General features: G+C 43.6%; 1 protein-coding gene across 4 annotated transcripts in view; it reads left to right on the forward strand.

Annotated features, from left to right (window-relative positions):
• LOC109308411 (multiple epidermal growth factor-like domains protein 6) overlaps nt 1–25,648 on the forward strand; it is a 291,549-nt gene that overhangs the window by 226,050 nt on the left and 39,851 nt on the right. For all 4 annotated transcript variants that reach the window (XM_019532693.1, XM_019532694.1, XM_019532696.1 and 1 more), the window contains 6 exons: nt 735–866; nt 3,391–3,516; nt 5,079–5,210; nt 8,355–8,483; nt 12,733–12,864; nt 20,009–20,137. In XM_019532693.1, the coding sequence (XP_019388238.1) occupies nt 735–866; nt 3,391–3,516; nt 5,079–5,210; nt 8,355–8,483; nt 12,733–12,864; nt 20,009–20,137 (780 nt within the window). The remainder of the gene's footprint in view (nt 1–734; nt 867–3,390; nt 3,517–5,078; nt 5,211–8,354; nt 8,484–12,732; nt 12,865–20,008; nt 20,138–25,648) is intronic.

Below are 25,648 nucleotides of genomic sequence, written 5' to 3' on the forward strand. Positions count from 1 at the left end.
TGAGCCCTGTGACTGGTGCTTTTGCTACCCCCTCGCTCCAAGTCCTAAAGGGCTTTTTGTCTCTAACCTTCCCGTTCCTTACCTGTGTTTAACAGCTTCTTCTTGTGAATGCAAGCACTTCTTGTACCCTTTGTACCCACGTAAAAACTATATCTTGATTATTTTCACTGTCTTTTGTAATGAAGACCCCAGTCATGCATTGGAGACCTATTGTGCAAGTACTTTATACATATAATGCTTTGAGATGGAAGTGTACAAAAACAGCTAACAACAGCTTACAGCTGTTGCAATCCTATTGAAATGTAGCCTGTTGAACTAGTTTAAGTCAGAGGACAATTAGGACCAAATTCAATCCTCAGTTACACATAAAACTCCCACTGTTGTTTGTACTGGATTCATAAAAGTATTTCAAAGCAGAATTTTGCTTTGAGAGAGATGTTTCTTGCTCGTTACTATTGGTATAATACCTTATACCGCCCTTAATCTGGTACCCTGAAATCTGTACTAATTTATTTGTTCATCCAGAATGTGGCTATGTTATTTAGCTGATATTTGAACAGTAATGCAGTAGCTAAAATATTAGTAGTCAGCAACATAGCTAAAAGTTTCAGTGTATTTCCTTTTAAGGTTTATATTTGTTTCAGATATTATTGCCAAATTATCTTGTGACTTTTGTTTCAGTTTTCTCAGCTGCTCCTTTCTTTGCACATGTTCTGTGTGCACTCTCTTTTCAGAGTGCACGCCTGGCTTTTATGGAGCTGGCTGTAAACTGACGTGCAACTGCTCTGATGTTTTATGTGACTACAAGACAGGAGAATGCAAGCATCCATGCCCACCTGGTTTCCATGGAGAAAAGTGCCATTTATGTAGGTATCTGGACATACATTTCAATAAGAAGCATAACAGTAGAGGGTCAAGGATTTGTGTGGTGATCTTTTATTAGACAAACTGCATGGCTGGGATAAATGTAAACAGAGGTGGATCCAAGGGAGCATGGTGGTGCTATTGCACCCTTTTGGCTGTGTGCTACATGTACAGTGAGCTCTTTGAGCTGGAGCTTCACTTACGCCATGAGGTTTGAACTCACCATCTGGTCCATGAGAGGTCTGCCCAGAGTGCCTGCATTCAAGCATCTCCAAAACCCAGGGGTGGGCACCACTGCTGGTTAACTGTTTCCCTCCTCCCATGCTGAATTCAATGGCAGGAAAAAAAGAGAGGGTGAGCTCCAATGCTTGGCCCCTGGGCTCCTCGAGTACTGCATGAAAATAGGGGCTAGCATCCCCATGGACACTTGTCCCCTCTCCTCTTTCCCTTGCCACTGCATTTAGCAGGTTTGTGGAGCTGAAGAATGAGGAAGGGTAAACAGCAGCAGTCCTCACCCCCTGGGCTCTGGAGGTACTCAAAAGCAGAGACACTGAGAAGACTGCCCTGATTGCCAGTGAGCTCATTGAGCTCATGGTCTGTGCAGAGCTCCAGCAACTGCTCAGAAAATTCACTGACATCCAGGATTGTGGCACGGTGGCCATAGCCCCTTTTTCTGTGTGGTTTGTGCACAGTGAGCAACCCCGGATTTGTCCAAGGATTTAAATAAGCTTTCAAACACAGGGCTTTCGTCTTTGGGTCTAAAGTAGAAGATGAAATTCACCCATGAGAAAACCATGTTCAGATGCTAGAATTCTTGATATTAGGCCAAATTTACTACTGGTGTAAATAGGTTCATTCTCATTGAAACTATAAGGGATGATTCTAGCAGTAACTTTGATCCCTGGTTGTGCTAAAAATGAGGCTAAAAATGTATCTAAGCAGTAGGGCTGTGTGAAATTTCACCGGCTGTTTTGATCTGACACTGTTTTGACTTATTTCGAGCTCGAAACAGTGAAATCAAATCGAAACAAAGGGCTTCGAAACAAAACGAGGCTAGTTGAAACATTTCAAACATTTTGAAACATTACAAGTTTTGAAGCCAGGAGCAAGGTGCTGGGAGACAGGGGAGAACCAGGGCTGTGCTCCCAGCAGTAGCCGGGAGCACAGCTCTTTTTCTCCCTGTCTCCCGCTGCCAGGCTTCATGAAGCCGATCACAGCAGCCTCAGTTCCCCTCCCAAATGCTGCAGTGGGGCTGGGGAAAGGAACTGAGCCTGATTGCTCAGTTCCCCTCCCCAGCCCTATGATCAGGCTGGGGGTGGGAAGTCAGCCCAGCTGGGCTGAGTTCCCAACCCCTGAGCTAGATCAAACAATGTTTGGGCTGGGGAAACAAACTCAGCTCACCTGGTCTGAGTGATGGTCGCACTGGGGTTGGGAACTCAACTCAGCTGCGCTGAATTCCTTTCCCCCAACCCCAATCATTGGGCTGGCATTGGGAACTCAGCCCAACTGGGCTGAGTTCCTTTCCCCAGAGTGATGGTCAGGCTTGGGAAATGAGCTCAGCCCAGCTGACTTCCCAACTCACTTCCCAGCTGAGCTGACTTCCCACCCTCAGCCCAATCTAGCACTGGGGAGGGGAACTGAGCAATCGGGCTCAGTTCCCTTCCTCAGTCCCAGGTGGCAGCACCAGCTTCCCTCTCTCATCTAGCAGGCAGATTGGGGGCCCGCAGCCCCAATCTGCCTTCCAGATGAGAGAGGCTGTTTCGAGCTTCCCCATTATAGTTAATGGGCGAAACATCAAAACAGCATTGAAACAGCCTCACTGTTTCAACAAAGCAAAACGGAACAGCTGTTTCAAATTAAGATAAAATTTGAAACAAAACGCTTTTCTGTAGAACCCTCGAAATTCAAGCTGAAATGGAACAGTGCCCTACTAGGCAGCACAATTAACTGTTAGACGTAAGAAGAACCCCTTTTCTGTTCCCTGGTTGGAAGAGTTAGATCTGTGGCAAATATAGATATAGCAGAGAGGACAAAGCTTAAAGAGGTGATTTTTTTTGTCCATTTGCATGAAATACAGGTGACAAATGCATTTGATCAGCTAAAGCCTACACGATTCCCATTGTAATGGGAAGTGAGTTGGAAAGATAAATAATATTGACAGTTCATTTAAATCGCTGGAAAAAAGGCTATTTTTCTTTCCATTAATATTGTCAACTTCCGAAGATGGACAGGTGAAAGCAAGCGCAGCATTACTCTGCTTGCCACCTCAACTCAGGATAAAAGATTGAGTATACTTAATAATTCTATTTATTGGTTCAAGTAACTAGCTGTTTCCTTTTAAAGCTTCAGGCTCAGTTTTCTAAAATTCTATTGCACAGTTAATTAAAGATCACAAATCACTGAGACGTGACACTCACATAGATCACTTTCTCCCAGCCCTGCTTATTTTAAAGTTACTGGTGTTGATGCCATCTAGTATCTCAAAAAAATGTTTTCCAGTAACCCCAGTCCACCTCTTTTGAACAGCTTGCAACCCAGGGAAGTTTGGTGTGAACTGCAGGCAAAGCTGTAGCTGTGGAGGAGCGTCATGCGATCCAGAGACTGGGCAATGCCTTTGTCCAGCTGGAAAAACTGGACCTGCCTGTGGTCAAGGTATGTTTTCTACACAGGGTTTTGCCAGAGCAAGTCTTACTCTGGCAGTGCAGAAAGTTACGTTATTCTGTGGCCCATAAAATGGCTGCAAGGGAACAGTCTCTATTTAGAGAGGAAGTACAGCAGTCTTAGCATTGTGTTCACTTCATCCAGACCTCCTGGAACCCTTTGTGGACAACAGACTATAATTTGCACACCCTGCTCATTAGTCCCATTATGTCTCTGCTAGGACTGCCAACAGGCTTGCCAGTAGCAATAGTGATTATATCATGAACAAGGTTGGTACGAGATAGGGACATTTCGGTAGCTGTAGTAGGCTTGAAATTTAAGGTGAATTCAAGCCTGTCAGCAGATCTGAGCTGCTGAGTGCAGAGTGCCTTATATGCAGCCAGGGGGAAATGTCAACTGAAAGTAGTGAGGAAAACAGGGGAAAATGTGGTCAGCTAGTGAGGGAGAAAAGAAACAAAGGGAAGAAGGAGCAATAATTAAATCAACAGTAAAAACAAGGTGGAAGGATGGGGAAGGATCTTTGAGTTGCTGCCCCCAGAAAGCTTGTTGTTGGAGTTTCTACTGTTGCTCTGGTGATGAGGATCAATCCAATGGGAAGCCAGTTGTGGCTACTGACTCTTTGCCTCACCAATATTTTCAAAGCACAGTTTGTTCAGTAATATTATTTATTTAACCAACTATACAGGTGGATTAGTGTATAGTATTCCCTGGACCATCCTGGCTACAAGAACACTCCCACTCTATTACAGTGTCAATAATATTTATAAAGCATTTTCACATGGAAATCTCTATAGAAAACTATAGTGAACCGCTGCTATTCTCTCTCTCTCTTTTTTTTTTTTTTTTTGCTCAAATCGTTCATTTCTCATTTTCTAATGACCTCCTTCACATTGACAATACGTGAAATTTTAGGCTAGATGTGATCCTGTCTGAATTCCTCAAACTTGACAAACATTCTCTGAAGGAGAAGATACGTCTTTAGAAGACTGCCCAAGGGGCAGAGGAAATAGGGCATCAGCCTAAACCAAACTTCCAAATCTCCCCGATGCCAACATTGGTATCTAGCTCCTTTCTTTCTGTTCTGTTCCCAATTCTACTGGAAGTGAAGTATATAGTTCCTAAATATGTGACTGCTTCTCTGCGTGTATTTATCCTGAACCTCCTGCCCCAAAACTCTCTTCTGTTTCAGATCTGTTTCTTCTTGTTTGTATTAAGTAAATTATTTTTCAGATATATCCAAGCCTTTCTGTTTTACTGTACTGAAAAACACCTTGAACACACAGGTCCTTTGTCCTGGGAACTGGACAACAGCCTTTATTTTCTGTTTAAGTGTTTTCTTAAAAAGCTGTAGTACAGTATTAGGATGATTTTTTTGTGGGGGGGAGGGAGGGGAAGTGGGGGTTCTTATGAAAGTGCTACAGATCTAGAGAGATAACCTTAGGGTTCTCTTAGCAGCTCAACAGCTCAACTTTGTTTTACGTAACTCCCTTAAGTAACAGTGTACGTTTGTAATTATCTTGAGAAATAAAATGGTTGTTTTTCTTTTTGTATAGATTGCCCAGAAGGTTTGTGGGGAGTAGGTTGTCAGTTCTTCTGCGAGTCCTGTGAGAATGGAGGTCAGTGCAACAGGGAGACTGGAATCTGTGACTGTCCACTGGGATACACTGGGAAATCCTGCTCCACACGTAAGCCATCAAACTGTCTTGGTCAATGAAAAGAAAAAGTTGATAGAGAAAAAAAAGGATTTTTACTTTCTGGTTATTTTATGATCCATTTGCTATATTAGGATATGTTGATAAATATTTTGAGGCATTTTAAACTTTTAAATTCGTTTGACGTTTAAAAAATGACTCCGATGGATTTATTGTGTTTGTCTAAGAGATTACCAAGAATGGAAACAGCTACTCAAAAATGATGGTAAAACTGCCTCAGTGAGTGTACAGCAGTTGCTACTGACTGGCAAAATGTTTAGTACATTTTTTAGTCTGGGTCATTGATTCAAATGCAGGTTTAAACTGGCAACAGTTTACAATTATAGTTAAAACAGATGATGGATTCTTATTCTATTACATGGATTAGTTTTTATAAAACCTATATCCCTTAATGGGTTTACTGCTTTGTTTTCCTCTCTTCTACCCACCTAGTCTGTCTAAGCCAGAGGTGACCCAAGGAGGGTGCGGGGCCCTGGGCAAATCAGCCCATGCCGGGCCCCACCTCCACTCTGATCTCACGGCCCTGAACCCGAAGAAGCTGCCACCACCATTGTCAGTGGTGGTGTCAGCGGCTGGGGGGGGTCGAGTAGCTAGCAGCTGGATGCGGGGCCACCACTCCGCCCAGCTCTGCACTGCATCTATTCTGCCCAACTCCTTGGGGCCCCTCAAAGTGCGGGAGCCTGGGGTGGTCGCCCCAGCTCACTGCCCTCATGGATGACCCTGCTCTTAGCAGTGCCCCCTCCCTTTTCCTCCTCCTTCCCTATTCAAATTACTGCTTTCTGTTTAAAAGCTCTGCTCCCTGCACTCCCTTCTTAGCATCTGCTGAAGTAAGCTGTTGCTTACAAAAGCTTATGTATCTCTGATTTAGCTAGTCTGTAAGCTGCAACTCTACCCTTCCCTCCTACGGATCTATCAGAGGCAAGGACTGGCACCAAACAAGACTAGGGACAGAAGTTACATATAAGCCAGTTTAAGTGATCAGAAACTGGTTTAAACCTATAACAGAACGTAAGTTTAGTGCACATAAACCAGTGTCAAAATAGCCAAAACTAGTTTAAAATAAACCCAGTTGAATGTAGTATCAGACTTAACTGATTTGGGCCAAATTGGTTTATGCAACTTCTGTCCCAGGCTCCTTCCCGGTTTAAGTTAAACCAGAGTCCTCCAGCATCCCAGCATGCTCTGCAGCCCTGGGCTGTGCTCTCTGCTCAAGAGAGCAGGGCTGGCCCCACCCCTCTACTCTCTAGCCCAAGCAGGGGTACGGACTGGCCAGACCCATCCCAGCATGGCACTGTTAAGGCAAAGTTGGCATGGAGAGGGTTAATTCTTTCCTCCTTCCCCTCCCCCCCTCCACAGTGAGGTATGCCTGTCTGCAGGTGAGAAGCCGAGACAAAGGCAGCAGCTGGGACTGGCAGACAGTGTTCCCTGGGGGAAGAAGCAACAGAGGGAGAAAGTAACCCTCCCCCTGCTCCCTTCACCTTAAGGGAGCCATGCCCCCCACCTTTGCTGCTGTAGCAGTGAGGGGAGAGGGAGGGGCAGCAGCTTCTATCATGGTGCCCAGGATGGGGTTTATTGCCCCCCCTCCCTATCCTGTCCCACCGGCAGGGACCACAGCCCTCCAATATGGCCCCATTAAGGCTAAGGGGCAGGGAAGACATAAATTTTACCCACCCCACTGGGGGGCTAAAACTGCGGTGGAGCACCCCACCCCACCCCACCACTGCAGGGCAGGGAGGGAGCTCTGTGAGGTGCTGCTCAGCCCTGGAGGAGGACTTTTCCCCCTGGTCCTGCCCCCCCTTACCACAGGGGTTTTCAGGGGGGCTCTGTGCAGTGTGGGAGGGGGACTTTTCCCCCTCCTCCTTCCCTTTCTCCTCCCTGCCACTGCAGGGTGGCAGGGAACTGTGTGTGGCACTGCCTGGCCCCAGAGGAGGACTTTCTACCTCCTCCTCCCCCACCCATCATGGGACAGGGAGAGGGGCTCTTCCCCTTCCTTCCCTCCTCGCCCCCCTTTCGTTGCTGCCAGGTGGGGGGGAAGGGGCTCTGTGCGGTGCTGTCCAGCCCTGGAGGGGGACTCTTCCCTCTCCTTCCCTCTGCCCCACTGCCACAGGGTGGAGAAGGGGATTCTGTCCAGTGCTGGAGGGGGACACTTTCCCCTCCTTTCCTTCCCCTGCTACCACTGCAGGGTGGGGAGGGGGGCTCTCCCCAGCATTCACAGCTCAGTGTCTGCAGCTCAGGCTTGGCCAGGCTGAGCAGCCCCTCCCCGCTCTGTGGCAGCGGTGGCGGAGAGGGAAGGAGGAGGAAGAGTCCCCATCCAGCACCACACAAAGCCCCCCATGGTGGAGGGGGTGGATAGGAGGGGGAAGAGTTCCCCTCTGGGGCTGGGCAGCACCACACAGAGCCCCCTTCCACAGCCTGAAGCAGCACGGGGGAGGGGGAACAGTCTCCCTCCAGCACTGCACAGCCCCCTCCCTGCCCCGTGGTGATGGCAGTGAGGGAGAGGGAGGAGGAGGGGAAAGAGTCCCCCTCCGGAGCTGGGCAGCCGAGCTGTGTGGCCAGATTGCTCCTGGCTTTCAGGGAAACTCTGCGGCAAGCAAGGCTCTCCTCCTCCTCCTTCTCCCCCACCACGGGGGTCCCACCATGCCCCTGTCTGGCCATACTCCCTCTTCCCCCAATCCCCCCAAACCCTGCAGGCCAATGTAGGGATTTAAACCCCTCCTCAGTTTTACTCAGGCCTGCTGGGGCCTGGCCATGTCCCCCTCCCCCCTCCCTCAGCTCGGTGAGAATGGAAGCATGTACACCTAGTGGTCAACTTCTGGTTCAGGTTTCAGTCAAATGAGTCTGGAGATCTGTGTGTCTTCGAAGTACACTAAGTGCTATTTTTTTGTGCAGTGTAAATCAGGCACAACTCCAAAGCTGGTTGACAACAACTTACAGGATTTGTTTTTTTCCCCCCTTAGTATGTGTAATGCAGATAGTTCAATCACTTTGATTTCTGTTTTCCTTGTTCAATTAATGCATTTCAAGAGGTGGAAGGACAAGTTAAGCTGTGACTCGCTTGTTTGAAATGAAATGCTTGAGTTAATCCATAAGTAAAAAACTCTGTCTGTCTGTTTTCAGCCTGCCCCTATGGTTATTATGGGCAAAATTGCTTGTTGCAGTGTAGCTGTAATATCAATGCTCAATGTCACCATGTTACTGGAGAGTGTATGTGTCCCCCTGGCTGGACTGGCTATGACTGCAAACGTTGTAAGTCAAACATTTTTTCATCGATCTTATGTGCTGTCTCTCAGAAACTTAACTGAAAATCAGAGGAATCAGTTCAGTTTGTTCTTCAGCTATTAAACTTTGTAATATCCTTTTGCTAATCTTATTGCTTCTGAAACCATGTCTTTATGGGATTATACAGCCCAGGGGGTATTAATCCTTAATTATTTATGTTCATATTATTGAAAAGGATGACTGATGAAGCACAAAATGTTGATATAAGCAATTATTTCAACACTATGCATCCATTTGCCCAAGACTGTCCATGCCATCAGCATTTTGACTGACAGCCAGTATTCTTTGTCATGTTCAAAAGTTTAGTTTTTAGATTAATTCTCAATCTTTCACTTTGTTTGGGGAAGGTTTATCTCAAGAATTGAGTGACGTGGTCTTGAGGTATAATGTCACTCCTTAACTTGTGAATCTGAGTGAAATTCTTTTCCCAGTTCCACTCGAGTATCTTGCCATTCACTTCATTGTTGTTCTCCACATTGATACTAGAGAAGGGAATAGATGTTGTCCTTTTTACAGCATTTATACTGTCCTGTCTAACAATCCGCTGTTTCCCTTGTTAAATCTCCCCCTTCTAAGTCTTTGTTATCCCTCATTCGAAAACCCAACAAGCAAACAAACACTTCTTTTTGTGGATACAGTGTTGTAAACATAAACTAATGCAAGTTAGTACCTAGGAACAGGCTTCTGGACCCCAGGTATCCAACCTAAGGATTTGGGGGAATCTAAAGCTTCCACTAACATATATATTCTTAATACAACATATATTGGTGAAATTTGGAGTGTATCTTAGGAGTCCATTTACCTAACGGTCCACAATCCCCAGGCTGAATGGTGTGATTACAGCTAGAAAAAGCTGGTTGTAATTGAGGAAGAGAAATGGCAAAGTAGTCGTTCACAAGCTGCCCTCCAAAATGCTAAGCCCAGCTCTGCCATCAAGGTAGTTCTTTTAAGGTATCAAATATAGGAACCAAAGCACGTTACAAAATGTCTGGCTGAAGTAATATATACTATGGGGGGTGTTGTTATTCACTTTTATCAACATCGTAGTAAGTTCATGGAGCAGCTTGGTAGACAGTGAGTGCATCTACATGAGATGTTTACTGCGGAGCTGCCTCATTAGTAAAGCTGTGCAAAGCTTCGGCCCCATATTTGATTCAGCGGAGATTTGGCCTGAATTCAGTGATTGAATCAGAGGACCCTTTAATCTCTCTGAATTGAATCGGAACCCTCCAAATCAATTTGGAGAGATTCAAATAGATTCAGCGATACGGACATAAACACAGCTTTTAATGTTTTTTCTACATACTTCTAGATAGCAGGGGCTGTGAATGCTATGGTTCTGAGGCAGATGCAGTGTCCCACAGAAGCACAGGGAATCCCCAGTGTGCTCGGCAGCAGACCCGGAAGTGGACCAGTAGCACTCCTGGATCTACCTGGGAGTGTGGTGGCAGGGGGGGACGGGGACCTGTGCCCCCAGGCTCGGTGACTGGTGCCTCCTGAGTCTGGGGGTGCACCTGGGGTCCCCCTGTGGCTAATCACCAAGCGGGGGTGGGGGGGCAGCACACTTCCCAGCAGACCTGGAAGTGGACCAGAAATACTTCTGGTCCACTTCTGAGTTCACTGCCGAGCATGCTGGAGAGCCCCCCACACTGCTGTGGGATGCTCCATCCACCCCAGCTCTGCAGCGATCATGAGCCCCTGCTACCTCAAGGTATGTAGAAAAACTTTTAAAGCTGCGCCTGTGTCAAATTGCTGATTCACCAAATCAGCATTGAATCATCAGATTTGGTTTCGGTCAAATCGAATCAGGGACAGTGGTCCAAATCAACAGATCGAATCGCTGTCCCTGAGTCAGGCTGAATCTGAATTGAATAAGGCCCATTCTGCACGCCCCTACTAATTAGCTCTGCAGTAAACATCTCAGCATCTATGTATGCAGCCCTGTTAGACCACAGTAAACTAATAAACTCAACAGCAGGGTAAGTACAAGTATTTATGAGGGTTTTTTTATGCCAAGCATAAAATGTAGATGCTGACCCAGCTGGCAGGGGCATGATGGTACTTCAGTGCAAGGGCTGCCTGCCTCAAAGCACCCTTGTGCCCCAGTCAGCCCCTCTGCAGCATGTTGAGCTGGGCAGGAGAAGCTCCAGGCTGGCAAGCTGACCTCTGGGCCCTGCTGCCAGCTGGGCTGCGCTGACCCAGTTTAGCATGCTCCGGTCCTGGTACACATTCAAACGGCACACCTGGGAGCAATAAACTCCAGAATGATATGCAATGGAGTTTATTGCTGCCTTTTAATAGCACATATAGATGTGCCATGTCTGAAAGACTTTACAAGGATTATGTGAATTTTGGAGTTAGAGCAGACTGGTAACCAACTATAGCAAATCTCCTTCTACTTCCACTTGCAAAAGACGTGCCTTTTGACCACGAGAAGGAAAATTTGTGGCAAATTTTTCTTTTCAATTTGTAAATGTTAGTCATTTTTCTTCTGGCTTGGGGAAAAATCCAGAACCTGTCTAAAAGCAAAAGGTGATTTTTCCCCCATCTGTTCTGGTAAATATTGACAATACGGCTTCCATTGAGGGTGAAATTTGGGGGAATTTTGAAACTTTCCCAAGAATTTAGGGAAAAAAAATCACTGTTTACTTGTTAAAAATCTGAAAGACAATATAAATATTTGTACCTAAATTGAATTGTACCTTCTTTCCAAGTCATTATGATGAAGTAAGTTTCATGGCAAATTTCAAAAGAAAAAATATTTTTCTTTCAGTGTAAAATACTCTAGGGAATTTTTTATTTCTGGCAGAAAATGCTTTAGATAAATATTTCCAAAAATTCTTGTTTCCTTTCAGGAGAAGGCAACTATCCTTTTTCTAAAAAAACAAAACCCTTTTTGTTCTGTTGAGGAAAACACAAATGGAAAATTAGAAAATGTGGCTTTTCTCCAGTAATATTTTTGCACAAATGAAAAAATTCTACTAAAATGAAAAATGTCTTGGTGCACAGGAATAAGTAATCTGTATGTAATATAATAACCCTGCCTAAAATTTACAAACACAAGTATGCAAGATTAGGGATGTAAATTTATGCTGAGTCACCCAAATAAGACCAGATTTTGACTTTGTATGGAATCCATAGATTCACATATTTCTAGGGCCAGAAAGAGGACCTAGTCATTTGCTCAGACCTCCTGCATAACAGAGGCCATAACATTGCATTTCTTTATACCTTCTATTCAACTCAGTAACTTGGGGCCTTGTTACACCTTATACTGGGAGCCGCAGAAATGTTGAGTGCTGGTAGCGCTAGCATGATGTTTGGAGCGGTCACACCTTCTCTGACAGCTGGGACTTGCCACTAGAGGCCTGGGGAGCATGGCCAGGATTAGGAGCTGTAGCTGTGAGTTGTCACTAGGGGGCTGGTGAGCCAGGACAGGCTTCTATTCCTTTTTCTAAGGGCAGTGTGAGAGATCCTGGGATACTGGAGGACTTCAGCTTGGGCAGCACATCTGTGGGGAGTGGCCACATCTTAATGGAACAGGAGCTGGCTAGTAGAAGTCAGAGGTAATCCTGCCGTGGAGCTGCATAAATTTTAGCTGCATAACAAGTGCTTAAAACCGCTTAAGTTGTTAAAGTGTAGACAAACCAGGAGTTAAGAGCTCCTGGAGCTACCCAAAATTATCTTTTAACAAGGCCCCCATATTCAACTACAGGATATCTTTCTGAAAGACATTTGGCCTTATCTGAGGCCTTCAGGTAATGAAGAATTTCCCAATTAATCACTCTCACTTTTAAAAAGTTGTGCTTTATCTGTAATTTAAAATAGTCTTGTTTTACCTTCCAGCCATTGATTCTTGTTACACCTCTTTCTACTACGTTAGAGCCCTTTAATACTTGGTATTTACTCTCCAGGAAGGTAAATATTTGTGAGTACTCAGCACTTTTGATTATTAAAGTACTTTTATATAGGTGCCTTTATCTGTTTGTGATCCATTTTCTCAGCCGGTGTAAATCAGCATAATTCCATTTATTTCAGTGGAGTTGTTCCAGTTTATCACACCTGAGGATCTGGCCTAACAGGTCTAAATTGAAGCATCCAAGTTGGTAAACATTGGCCAGTGTATGTATTTTCATATTCCTCTGTCTGAATGCAAACTCTCCTATTATCTCATGTGTGAAGTTCATTCTTGGGTATATGTTATGTTGCTTTGCAGCTTGTGACACCGGCCACTGGGGACAGCACTGTGAAAATGCATGTGTCTGCAGTAACAGCGATGGTAGCTGTGACCCAGTCACTGGGGTTTGTTTCTGTGAACCAGGATACACCGGGAAACACTGTGAACAGAGTAAGCTGCAACCAAGTCAAAGTGGGGAATTTGCAGGCTCAGAGAGCGGAAATTGTTTTTCCTTTTGATTATTTTCAGAAAGGTATCCAAACTGTATATTCTCCAGTGTGTGGAAAACTCTACTTTGCAAGGGGCTCAAATTTCCAGAGTGCTAGACAGCTTAACTAATCATTTGGATTCCAGGAGAGTTATTTCCAGAATTGTTTTTGGATTAAACTGCTACTTGGGCAATTACAGCTTCATGCTAGGGTGTAGAATTGCCATACATATGTATCTTTGTTCTCTTGTATACAGTTTATCATCTCACTTGATTTTATCCGCACTAATGACTTTTCTTCCTAACCTCCTTTTACGATCATGTATATGAAAGCAAATGCAGGAATGTTGATGTCCTGACTTCATTATTGCCCACAGCTGATCCCCTCCTACCTAATGGAATCCCCTCTGTAGACTGATAATACGATGTGCAATATTGTACAGAAGACAGGAGCCACTTGAGAAAATCAGGTCACACTATCTTACCATGTAAATTCAGTACAAATATCCTAAAATTATCTGATGCCAGAGACTAGCTGACCAGTTCCTTAGACTATATTTCTTTGTTTATTAGTTGACTCATGTAGAGGGAAGGGAATAGCAAGAAGGACCGAAAACAAAAAACCAGAATAAAGAGGAAGGGAAAGGGGAGAAATGGGAAAGAGAGGATTACATCTTCAAGCGTTTCCAGTGGTTTTCTCTTCTAAAACCTTGGAAACCATGTTAGCAGGACATTGAAAATTCTCAAACTTGGAAAATGTCATTTGTTGTGTCACTTCTTCCTTGGTTCATGGGTGGATAAAGGTAAGATCTTTAGGTTTAAGTACCAATTGTGATGACCTGGACATAGCATTGGAAAAGTAAACTATGGGGAACTCCATGCACAGTTGATTGCTACCAACCGTTTACAGGATATAGGGAGGAAGAAGAGGTCCATGCACCAACTTCTAGATTCCACAGACTGCATCCCTGCATGATGTCAGTAACTGTAGATAGCATGAAGGGCCATTAATCTTCATTCATGTGCAGTCATAAGAGATCCCTGACTCCCTAGCTTCTTGCATTGATGTGTGACATCAAAATGATACACGGGACACATCTCTGAGAGGCATGGCTGTGAGTTGAGGGCAGGGAATGAGAACCATAGTTAAAACAATTGACTGTACTAGCAATATCGTAGTGACTTATCCCAGCAGATTGAAATCAAGGGCAAAAGAGAAGGGTGAGCCATTTTGATTTTACACAGTATAGATTTTAAAATAATCTCTTGGTATTTATCCAAATGGGTGAATATAAAAGACTGCACACAGTCAAGAGTAGAAAGCTCTGTTCTACTGTGGGGAGAAAATATGTGCAGTAATGATTATATAGCCTGTTACTGGTAAAGAGAATATGCTTTTAGGCAGCCTCAGGTTTTCTGCCCCAGACTCTTTTTACTCCATAAATCCAGATACTGACTCATTTTATTAAGTGAAAAGTAGAGAGGAAAAATAAACCCCTTTTGCTGGAATAAATACTAGGTCTGCTTTCATAGGCTTCTGTAGTTTATTACAGCTCTATGTTATTTCCAGAAGTACTTACAGCAGGATTCATATGGGGCTCACCAGTGTTCATTGTGCAGCTCTAAACACAAGGCGTGCATTTTTGGTAGACCACTTTCCTCCACTTTTATCACAAGACTATTCTTATGTATGTTAAGCACTTAGAATCGTAGGATCATAGAAAATTAGGGTCGGAAGAGAGGTTATCTAGCCCACCCCCCTGCTTAAAGCAGGACCATCCCCAACTAGATCATCCCAGCCAAATCTTGGTCTAGCCAGGTCTTAAAAACTTCCAAGGATGGAGATTGCACCAGCCTTCTGGGTAGCCTGTTCCAGTGTTTCACTACCCTCCCCATGAGCAAATTCTTCCTAATATCTAACCTAAACTTCCCTTGCTGTAACTTTAGACCATTGCTCCTTGTTCTGTCATCTGCCCCCACTGAGAAGAATCTAGCTCCATCTTCTTTTGAACTCCCCTTCAGGTAGTTGAAGGCAGGTATTAAGTCCCCTCTCAGTCTTCCCTTCTCTAGACTAAATAAGCCCAGTTCCCTCAGTCTTTCCTCAGAAGTCATGTCCCGAGCCCCCTCACCATTTTTGTCTCCCTCCGCTGGACTTTCTACAATTTGTCCACATCCTTCCTGTAGTGGGGGGCCCAAAACTGAACACAGCACTCCAGATGTGGTCTCACCAGTGCTAAACAGAGAGAAATTATCACTTCCCTGGACCTACTGGCAACACACCTACCAGTGCAGCCTAGTATGCAGTTAGCCTTCTTGCCAACAAGGGCAAACTGCTGACTCATATTTAGCTTATTGTCCACTTGAACTCCCGGGTCCTTTTCTTCAGAGTTGCTGTCCAGCCAGTAAGTCCCCAGCCTGTACTGGTGCATGGGTTGTTCCATCCTACGTGCAGGATTTTGCACTTGTCCTTGCTGAACCTCATGAGATTTCTTTTGGCCCAATCCTCCAATTTATCTAGGTCACTCAGACTCCTAGCTCTACCCTCCAACATATCTACTACTCCCCCCAGCTTTGCAAACTTAGTAACGGTGCACTCTTTCCCATCTTCCAGGTTGTTGATGAAGACATTGAAGAAAACCAGCCCCAGGACCGACCCCTGGGGCACTTCACTTGATACCAACATTGAGCCATTGATTACTACCCTCTGAGCCCAATGCTCCAGTCATTTTTCTGTCCACCTTACAGTCCACTCATCCAGCCCATACTTCCTTAGCTTGCCTGTAAGGATGTTGTGGGATGTTATCAAAAGCCTTGCTAAAATCAAGGTACACCACATCCACTGGTCTCCCCTCATCCACAGAACCAGTCCTCTCACTATGAAGGCAATCAGGTTGATCGGGCATGATTTGCCCTTGGTGAATTCATGCTGATTGTTCCTAATCACCTTTATCTTCTCCAAGTGTTCCAAGATGGATTCCTTGAGGATCTGCTTCATGATTTTTCCAGGGACTGAGGTGAGGCTGACTTGGTCTGTAGTTCCCTGGATCCTCATTATTCCCTTTCATAGATGCATATATTTTTGTGCAGGGATGCATCAGAGGTCTGGCATGTCAGAGCAGACTTGATTAATCAAGTCTGATTAATTAAGTCTGCTCCACACACGAGTTGACAGGCACTATGCTGTATCGCATGCAGTTGTATAAGTGGTGAGATGCATATCAGCGCACAGAAAATGGCAGTGGTGTGCTTTTGAGCTAAAGCACCTCCAATGTGTTTTAGTTCAAAAGTGTTCTGCTGCCATTTTCTCAGCGCTGATGTGCATTTCACCACTTACACAACTGTATGTGCTGCAGCACCAGGCGCTTTTCAAAGCACCCACTGCTGTGGTGCGTGCATGTGTACATATACCCTAAGCTTGCCCTTTTCTAATCATCTAGGACCTCTCCTGATCACCATGAGTTTTCAAAGATGATTACCAGTGGCTCTGCAGTCCCATGGACCAACTCCCTCATCATCCCCAAGTGCAACCCATCTGGCCCCATAGACTTGTATCTGTCTAGCTAGTCTAAGTAGTCCCTAACCTGTTCTTTTGACACTGTTGGCTGCTCCCCTCCTCCCCAAACTGTGCTGCCTGGTGCAGTAGTCTGGGAGCTGACCTAGCCTGTGAAGACTGAGGTGAAATAGGCATTGAGTACATCAGCCTTTTCTGCATATTCTGTCACAAGAGTTGCCCTTAAGCTCCCCTCCCACAGCCGTTATTATGTAATGCTCAGTGCTACATGAATCTTACGATACCACCACTCTCTGCTTTGCAAGGACTTCATATTGCCTCAACTAGTTCTTTATCATCTGATAGTTCATCTGCTCCTGCTGCCTGACTGGGACATCACAATCAATTGACATCCTTTTCATTTGGTATATACTTTGGTGTGCATTACCACTGCAGCAGAACTGCCCCTGACAAAGGTGGGGTGAATATTTTTTAGGATGTGAGACAGCAGTCACCCCTGAAAATCATTCTTTCCAGACAACACCTCCCAAACATCCTTCCCAGACTAAAGACTTGGAGCCTGTTGATTGTGAACACCATGGCTAAGTACAGACAGTCAAAAAGCCCAAGGCTAAAACAATTCAGTCTTTGCAGGTTAGTCGAGGGGTGGGCAATTATTTTGGGTGGAAGGTCACTTACTGGTTTTGGCAGGCCATTGAGGACCACATGACAGTCAGCCGGGGCAGATAAATATTAATTTTCTAAATTTTTTAGGGGCCCCAAGGGCCAATTAGAATGGCCTGGTGGGCCATATCCAGCCCCTGGGCTGCATTTTGCCCACCCCTGGGTTAGTCTAAGCTCTAGAAATTAAACTGAGAAACAACTGGACAGGCATTCACTTTTGATTCAGGTAATGCAGCCACATGTCTGCAGTGGCCCAAGCCAGAAGCTGGGGGAGTGCGACAGCACAGCTTTCTGGCACATATCCAGCATGGGCTGTGTGTTCATTTCCTCTTCCTGCTCCCCTGAGGTCTCTAGGATTTGCAGTCCACACTTACAACAGCAAGACTCTGAAGTGTAACTCATCATTTCCTCTTCCTGCTTCCAGGTGCCTCTGAGATTTGTAGTCCACAGTTGCAGCCAGCAGTGAGTTCTTAGCAGGGCAGCTCTGTACTTGGGGGAAGGGAAATTTACCTGCTGTCCCTGGGCTCAGACCCTAGCTGGGGTTTGCCTGGGGGAGGGGAGGGGAGGAGAGTGGAGGGACAGTCCCTGCCTCCTCTACCCCACAACCCTTCTCTGCTGGAGAAGGCAGCACAGCACAGCACAGGGCTGGAAAGCGTGCTGGGGGACTGTGATTAACTTGAACAAGGAAGAGGTCTGGGACAGAAGTTTCATAAACTGGTTTGACACAAATCAATTAAGTCTAATATTACATTCAACCAGGTTTATCTTAAACCAGTTTCAGCTATTTTGGAACTGGTTTATGTGCACTGAACTTCTGTTCTGTTACAGATTTAAGCCAGTTTCTGATCACTTAAACTGGTTTATGTGCAACTTCTGGCCCTAGCCCATGGGTTTTTGCCATAGTGTTCACTTACTTTGGATCTGAAATATGTTTTTACATGCATACCCAGCCTGAGTCTGGCTCTGAAACTTCAGTTTTAAGAATAAGGAACAGGAGTATGCTAGCTTTTAAAAAACAAGTAGTCTTGTATGTGTTTTCTAATTATAAAAGTGTATAGAGAAAAATGCAGAAGACACATAGAACCAAATGCAGTCTTTAGTATGTAGCTCCAGCAATGTAATGAAATTTTGCACGTATTATACCAGGGCTGAATTTGATCTATAGAACATAATATGACTAACCTATGTGGACAAACCTCTAGTCTTTGGTCTCATCCAGCTGTGTTTAGCCAAAGACCAAAAACTGAGGGAGCAAAGGTGTATTCAATCCACCTTTATATTCCCTATAATCCTTACAATGGGCTGCATCTATCCCAAGAGACTGTTCTGATAGCTGGGGATTATTTGACACACAGGGTTTGCCCAGACATGCCCCAAAATGGGGATGACTTTGGATGGAATAGTATATTGCTGCATCCTAATCCTCTGTGATCTGAAGATCCCCTTTCCATCATGGAAACCCTTGAAGAACTGATTAAGCCCATTATTTTGCCTAGCCAGAATACCATATAGCTTCTTTTTCAATTCCATTTTATCTCTAGATGCAGAATCACCTCTGAAAGTGCATGTTGTTTCTTGGAATCAGAACTCACAGTAGAGGTGATATCTTTTATTAGACCAATGAGATTTTCGCAAAAAAAAAAGTCTTTAATTGCAAGCTTTGGGGTACAAACACCCTTCTCCAGGCATAGGAGAAGAGAGTATAAAAGTTCTCCTAGGCAGAAATGAAAGTTCATATTTCATAGAGGAGTTGAAGGTGTGGTAAGATCTCCTGTTTGGAATGGTTACTTTTATGCAGGCTGGGCTCAGAGAAAAGTTGGAATGGTCTGTTTACCTTGAAGTTGTTTGGTGGTAAGCAGGATGTAGGCATATTTTCTTCTGGTTATGGTGTTTAATATTTCACAGAAGCGTAAAAGATGGTTGTTTCTTGTGTGCTCTGATACTTGCTAGGTTGCTTAAAATGTCTGCAGCTATAAATGTTAGAATACTCCCCTTTTAAAAAGATCTGGCAGTGATCTACAAATGTTTAGGAATAAAATTAGCATAACCTTTCAACCAGCATAAAGGCCCTACACTGTTGTGTCTATCCTAAGCCATCTCTGCCATCCATCGCTCTCCAAAATGTGTCTAATGCCAGTAAGGCAACTGACCCTATTTTAATTGATTTTTCTGTAGTCCTGGAGAATACAATTTGCATGCTGAAGTTGTGTTTTCTTAAGATAGTAAATGACTTGGTAGGATTCATTTAAAATTAACATGACCCGCAATAGAGAGAGAACTCCTTAAGCCATTCCCCCAGATGTAGTGTTTCATTTGGAGTTTTTCAAAGCAGAGGCTGTAAGTGATGTGTGCAGCTTCCAGCTTGAAGCTTTCCCAAAGGAAGTCCCTATCTTTAATATTCAGCCAAATTTACATTGGTTTGACTAGTGAATCAGGATTGCAAGGGGAAAACTGTGTGCTTGTGTGGGAGGGGAGCTTAAGGGCAACTCTAGAAATCCTGCATAGCCCCCATCCCAGCAGGTCACGTTCCCAGCAATCTCTTCCCAGCAGGTGAAGTTCAGGGAGGGGAGTTGTGCAAATAAGTAATTCTAGACTGATGTGTAGCAAATAAACAATCAGGAATCTGAGAACTGCAGTCCTCGCAACTGTAACCTCTATTGCTTTTCCATGCAGTCTCTGGTGCTGCAGATCTTTCATTTTTTCCTAATATATACACCTTTTAACCACCCCCCAAGAAAATCAGCCACCTGAATTCCTACAGGAGCCAGTCTTTCAAAGGTAACTCCTAATATTACCTCTTTCAGGGTAGAGAGTTAAGCCTTGAGCCTCCATTTTCAAACAGAAAAGTTCAAATGGGCTTGTGTGCTGCGGTTGTTCTACACTGATCTATGCCCGATTTCACCCAACACCTGCTTTCGATTGTCTTCACACAGGATGTCCCAACGGGACCTTTGGGCCAGGCTGTAAGTACAGCTGTCAGTGCAAGAATGGAGCTGTCTGCGATCATGTCAGTGGAGCCTGTACTTGCGCGGCTGGTTGGACAGGAACTTTTTGTGAAAAAGGTACTTTTCCTTCCTTTTACATGGAGGCAGCCATTTCTCACAGATCACTCCAGAACTAGATGCATAATGGGCAGGGCCTAACCTGAACAGAATGGTGAAATATAAAATATGTTTATAAATATGAATTTATATTTCACTATTGGCAGATGTATACACCAGTTTGGGAAGGTAACTAAGCATTACATTTCTGAGTCTCATTAGCATCCTGGGACAATTCATGGGCTTTAGAATGAAGTAGGGATTTTAAAACCTTGTTGAATCAAGGCCTTTGTGAACAAAATCTTACTGCTTTAGAATGGGGGAAAAAAGATGTTCTACGTGAGTTAGAATTCTTTACTAGCCCCTTGTGCTTGGATCTATGACTCTCACCCAGCTGGTGGCTTAAAGCAACATGTTTTCTAACAATATTAAAGTCTTACTTCCTAACAATAGTGAAGTCTAGCAATGCATCTGTGATGACCTGGTAATTTGTTAAAATGAAGGAACAGTTATTTTGGACAGGATTTCTCAGATACCCCATTCCTGAGTTGATCTGCTGCATCTTCTCGTGATTTTGCTTTCACACTGCAAGCAATGCAGAGAATGAAAGAAAAATCTATTCTGTTTAGAGCACAGCAGAAATAATGTGCATTGGATCAGTCATTCTGCAGGAATATTTGAATACTATTTAGTATATATTTTACAACCAACCGTCAATATACCAAAGCTGTAATTGTTTTGTTTATCATACAAAAATATCAGTTAGCTTAGAATACAATCTGTGCATGTTAGAATGAGACGGATTGTACCACTTGCATGCAAGTGGTGCCCCCTAATGGAAATTAAGGCATTTTGTACCTTTGGTACTACTGTCAGAGTCAAATACCCAATGCATTATATATAGAAAAAAGGCATATATAATTTTCTTTCTCCGTTCTGTCCAGGAAACATGACATGAAAAAATACATTCTGTTTCTGAGCTCTGCTTGTGAACCTTATGACATAATTTCTGTTATTTTCCCGAGGCTCTTTTTAAAATAACTTAACGTCTTTTTTTCCCCTTAAATCTGTTCTTTTTAAACACGTAGTTTCGTGAACATTTACAAATGAATTCTAACATAGCTACATGACTATTAACTACAGACTGAACAAATGTGAAAACAGACTAATTTTCCCCAAAGGATTCCTCCTTATTAGGTCTCTATAAGACTGGCCAATTAGGAATCCTGGAAAAACAAAAACCTTATTACTGTATTTACTCAAATATAAGATGTGTGTGTGTCCTCTACCTCCAACCCCCTCCCCCCCAAATTAACATGAAGAAAAAAGCTTTTTGTCTTGCATTCACATACAAGGAAACCTCCTTAAATACATTGCCTATCAGTAAACGGCTGTGAAAAGCAGCATGTGCTCCATGATGGAAACCAACTATGGAAGTGATTAAATGTAGCAAACACTGAGCGTGACTATAAAACACGTGGCCCATATTGGGCAAACATACCAGTGCGAACCTACCACAAGGATAGGTTAGTGCATCCCATCTGAATAAGATATATGGTAGTGCCCATTGCACTTAATCCCCCTTAGAGCTGACTCACTTTCAAATCATGATAAGCCACTACATTTAATACGTTTATTTTTCTTTTCACTCCCACAGCTGATCTGTGCCTTTCTTTCCCATTTCCAATGATTCCTGTTTCTTCATCAGCCTTATATGTCTGATAAACATCACCAAACAGTGACTGAGCAAGGAAGCTTGAGGGAAGACTGAGAATAGGGCAGGGAGCATAGAAGAATGAGTAGCACTTGCTAAACACGGAATTAAAAACATGGAGAAGGAAAAACACCTACTGGTTGGGGAAGAAGAATGGGATTGGAACGAAAAAAACATGAATGGAAAAGACAGGACTAGTTTTGAGAGGGATTAAAAGAGATGGGGTAGAAGGATCCAACTTGGTGGGGACAGGCAGAAATTGATATGCACTAGGGCACACTCCCCACCAGCGTGCGACAGTGCCTGGAACTGTATGTCTTATCATTTCTCTGCTGTCAGCAAATATCTGTGAACCCTACCTGTGTCTCCTCATCACCTATGTACTGGTCCACACAGAGGATGACACATTCAAGCTGCTATTAGTTACTCTGTCATCTATTAGCTCAAGTGGCAAAAGTGTGTGCAGTGGATCTAAGGGTTCTACGCTCAGGGGAGAGAGAGCTCAGGCAATCTTATTTTCTGGTATTTCCTAAATTAGACAATCCGTAAAGGGCAGTTATGCTACAAAATAATACTGTGTCCACTGTGCTGGCATTTGTGTGCCACTAAGATTTCTGGGGACACATTTTGTGGTTCTTTGTGCTACAGTAAACTGAACTGAACTGTGAATTGTGAGATAACCTGTCCATCTTTATGGGGACATAGGGGAATTGTAGGAAAGTGTTAGAGTACCAGTGGCACATGAGTGGAGCTAGTTCTTCTTTGTACTGCAGCTAACGTGACCATTCTGGAGATGCTTTGCAGTAGCTTGATCTATAGCTGGACTCCCTAATGGGCCCAGCCATTTCACCTCACTTGGATGAATGAGTTTTATTTATGAAGTGGACACAAGTCAGGTGCAGTGCTTGAGCCATAGCCTGAGTTCACTGTAAGAAACAAGCCTCCTAGATGTGCTGATCCCTGGCACTGAGCATTTTGAAGAGAGCCTGAGACATTGAATTTGGAATGACATTATATGGAAATATTAAGAACTATAGCACATCATTTTAGTTTTGCAGGGAGGTGATGAAGACATCTGTAACTGAAGCCAGGTTGTCTGCCAGGATGTGACAGAGTTGCCTAACCTGAGAGAGTAGAAAGTCTTATTCAAAGAAACTGCTTTAGCATCATTGAAGAGTCTGGGAGCACTTCTGACTGAACTGAACTGTCTGATTGCGGCTATCCCCCATCAGCCACAGGAGACAGCATTATAGCTCCCTTTCAGTATGGTGTTTGTTTTTCTCAAGTTCAGGTGAAACCAGCTATTCTTTACCCATAACCTGCCATATATCCAAGCAGGTGGCTATGATGATGGTATTTGTGCCATTTTTCACAGCAAGACGTAAGTAGAACAAAGAGGTTCTGCCATGTTCTGAATAGAAGCCCCGACTCTCAGGGGTGATCCGCTGAGATCTAGTCACTGCAAAACCCAACAAAAAACATCTACACTGCCTTGTGTGTTCAACAGGGCTGATTTTTGGTGTGAGAAAAAGTTTAAGGTCTATAAATAAACATTTAATTAAATAAATATACCAACAGAGACCAGGTTGTAGGGGTGAGAGAGGCATCATGCAAGCAGGGAAGAATGAGATGTGTCATTTTTGACTTCTTGAAATCAGAAAGTAATTCAAACAGAATACAGTAAACTGTACCTTTCCTTGTGGTTGAATTCACCATTGTTCTGATTCCCTGATTCCCTACCAGTTTCTTCCCCTCCCCTTCACGCCCTCAATTATCAATTCCTCCCAGTTGGTCACTACTGTGTAATTTCCCATCATTTGTATTCCATCTGGAATGGCAAATTAATCAGCATTTACTATACCAGTAAAGGCTATACATTGCAAGTGAAATGTGCATGCTCTAAAAGATCTAGAGTTACCACAGGACAATAAATCATTTCCTGAGTAATGCTACCAGCAAGCAATCTCTCCCCTATCTCACTTGAGAATGTTCCATATGTTTAAAAGCCCATTCCTTTCAAATGTAGTCTCAAGGTCCTTAGCCTTAGGGGATGGTAAGAGGGTTTTATCTGTATGTGAATTAAAGTAGCAATTAAAGTCTTTATTCCTGGAGTATGCAAAAGCAATAATCATAGCAAAAGATCTTGTAAAAAATCTTTCTCTGTTCATTTAAAACATAGATAATTTGAGTAATATTTTTCCCAGCAAAGATACCAACTATAATCATCCATTGCCCTGGGGTTTAAGTTTCAATGCACTACTTGCAAACCAGGCGAGTCGGAGAAAATTATTTCAATCCCCTGTTGTAAAAGATTGCTAAATACATCAGAGCTTGTCTTAAATAAATGTAAACATCTGAAATGTGAGGAACGTAAGCTTGCACGAGCTCCTGATGACAAACAACCCAGCAGTTGACCCAGCAAAAACCAAGAGCCTCAGAACCTGGCTTTACTATCCGATTAGTGTTATCAGTTCCTTCATATTTGCCAAGTCAAATCATCCAGATAGGTCACCCTGGTCTGGTCTGCAGCTGTTCAAAGAAGCAATTGTTATATGTGATGTAATCTTTGCGGTACCGAGTACCCACAGTTTCCACTTTAAGCCACTGAGAAAGGCAGCATCCCTAACTCTCCAGACTGTTCTCCGGCTGAGCTTTATTCCTTCCAAAACTATTAGCTAGTTGTGTTAGAGGGAAGAAAAGGATTATGTAAGGTACTGTTGTCTTTAAAATTACTTTTAATTCTCTTCGTCCAACATGCCCTCACACCATCTCAGCCAAAACAGTACATTCCAATGTCCAACCAGTAAATTAATTATCCAGTTTCCTGCTGGGCCATGTAGAACGGCCCTACAGTACCAAACAATTCATCAACCTACAAAATATAAAGTGGCAGAATCCTCTAGTTACTTTTCCAACAAAAGTCTTTTTCTCTTCAATGAATATGGTTATAGCATGGAGTCACAGGCTTTTCAATACATGTAGTACTGAGGTGTAGAATAACACTCCTGTATCTAAATCAGGACATACTAACATGATTCACATTGGTCATGTGGGATTTCTGCTGGATGAATAAATTCCAAAGGTGGGCAAGTTACTTTAGCGGGATAGGGGTAGTGTCACAGACTTCCAGGTTTTGACAAAATTTTGTAATCCCTTTGTTGGATGAGGGATTTGTTTGCAATCTCTTTAGCTATCTGTAATTGGATAATGTATTTTCTCTCCAGTATTCTGTGTGGCTCACGCTACAGAAGGTTAGAAAATAATAACAGGCAAGATATGATGATCCAATTAGATTTGGAACTGCAAAAAGGCATACCACCTTACAGCTCAATAACAGCCTTTCTGTCCATAAAAACTAAACAAGAGGATGACTGGCACTTCCAATATGCTTTACAACAATGTGTGTTACTTACCCCTTTTCACACGAAAGCCAATTTTCAGAACATTTTCCCAGCTTGAAAAGCCAAAGAAACTGTAGTCTAGACTGTCCAAAGGCAAGGTTTGTGCTTTCTGTCTTTGCATAAGGCAACTATGAAATCATATATTAAAAAAAAAAAGCAAGCTGCTGCCATCAGAATCAAATTAGTTTTTTTTCTGGATCCCAAAGCAGAGGTTGCACTTTGTTACTACTACTACCTTTTGCCTCTTGATGTCTTAGATTTACTTTCTGTTTTAGTGTGCAGATAGTGCTTTGAATTTCATAACACTTCCTGCTGTCAGGCCCTGTTTCCAGTTGCCATAGGAATAAATGGGATTGATCATAAGAAGTAGAACAAATGACTGAGATCTGGTGAGGTGAGGTGTGAGGTGTGAGATAG

The sequence above is a fragment of the Crocodylus porosus genome, unplaced genomic scaffold (genome assembly GCF_001723895.1).
Source record: "Crocodylus porosus isolate Cpor-Errol unplaced genomic scaffold, CroPor_comp1, whole genome shotgun sequence".
Taxonomy (NCBI): Eukaryota; Metazoa; Chordata; order Crocodylia; family Crocodylidae; genus Crocodylus; species Crocodylus porosus.